This window comes from Acanthisitta chloris, unplaced genomic scaffold (genome assembly GCF_000695815.1).
Source record: "Acanthisitta chloris isolate BGI_N310 unplaced genomic scaffold, ASM69581v1 scaffold25039, whole genome shotgun sequence".
Taxonomy (NCBI): Eukaryota; Metazoa; Chordata; class Aves; order Passeriformes; family Acanthisittidae; genus Acanthisitta; species Acanthisitta chloris.
In genome coordinates, this window is record NW_008690202.1 from 31,610 (window position 1) to 32,240 (window position 631).

A 631-nucleotide genomic window follows, 5' to 3' on the forward strand; every position below is an offset into this window, starting at 1 on the left:
GGTTTCCTCACAACCTGCTCTTCTCCAGGCTGAACAGCCCCAACTTCCCTGCCTTCACAGGGGAGGTGCTCCAGTCTTCTTATCAGCTTTGTGGCCTTCTCTGGACTTACTTCCTCACTGTAAAAAGCTTCAACTAGTTCCCCTGCCACCTCCATTAGGTAGTGATCAACTGGAACAATGAGCCATAAGGAATCCAGGCCTGACATTGTCAGGCAATCAGAGGTGCAGTTGCTGCTGGGACCACCCCAATTCCCCCAGAGAGTATCTTACCATACTTGGCGCCTCCGAGCTTCGACACATTGTAGAACTTCTTCTGTGGGTGGTTTCCCAGGGCTTCAATCAAGGGCTGGTAAGGGCTTCCTGGGGGAGGAAACAAACCCCGTTACAGCCGCAGAACAACGGGAGGTTCAGCACTCACACTCACAACAAGAGGTTTCATTTCTGATTTTACCAAAAACAATGTTCCTCTAGACTGTCAGAAGATGAGGTATCAAAAGGTTTCTCAGTGGATTGAGCCATGCATATGTGTGAGCAGGGTGAAGTGTGAAAGTGCCTGTAATAGCAGGTATGTACAGGTCATGCAGGTCACAGTCACCTGCCTGAGCACTCCTGACCTGCATTGTCTCACTTT

At 49.9% G+C, this 631-nt stretch overlaps 1 protein-coding gene across 1 annotated transcript in view; it reads right to left on the bottom strand.

The window, feature by feature from the left end:
• IREB2 (iron-responsive element binding protein 2) overlaps positions 1 to 360 on the bottom strand; it is a gene marked incomplete at its 5' end in the record, with an annotated part of 21,033 nt that extends 20,673 nt beyond the window's left edge. The window contains one exon of the mRNA XM_009081737.1: positions 271 to 360. Coding sequence (XP_009079985.1) covers positions 271 to 360 — 90 coding nt within the window. The remainder of the gene's footprint in view (positions 1 to 270) is intronic.
• Between the last annotated feature and the right edge of the window lie 271 nt (positions 361 to 631).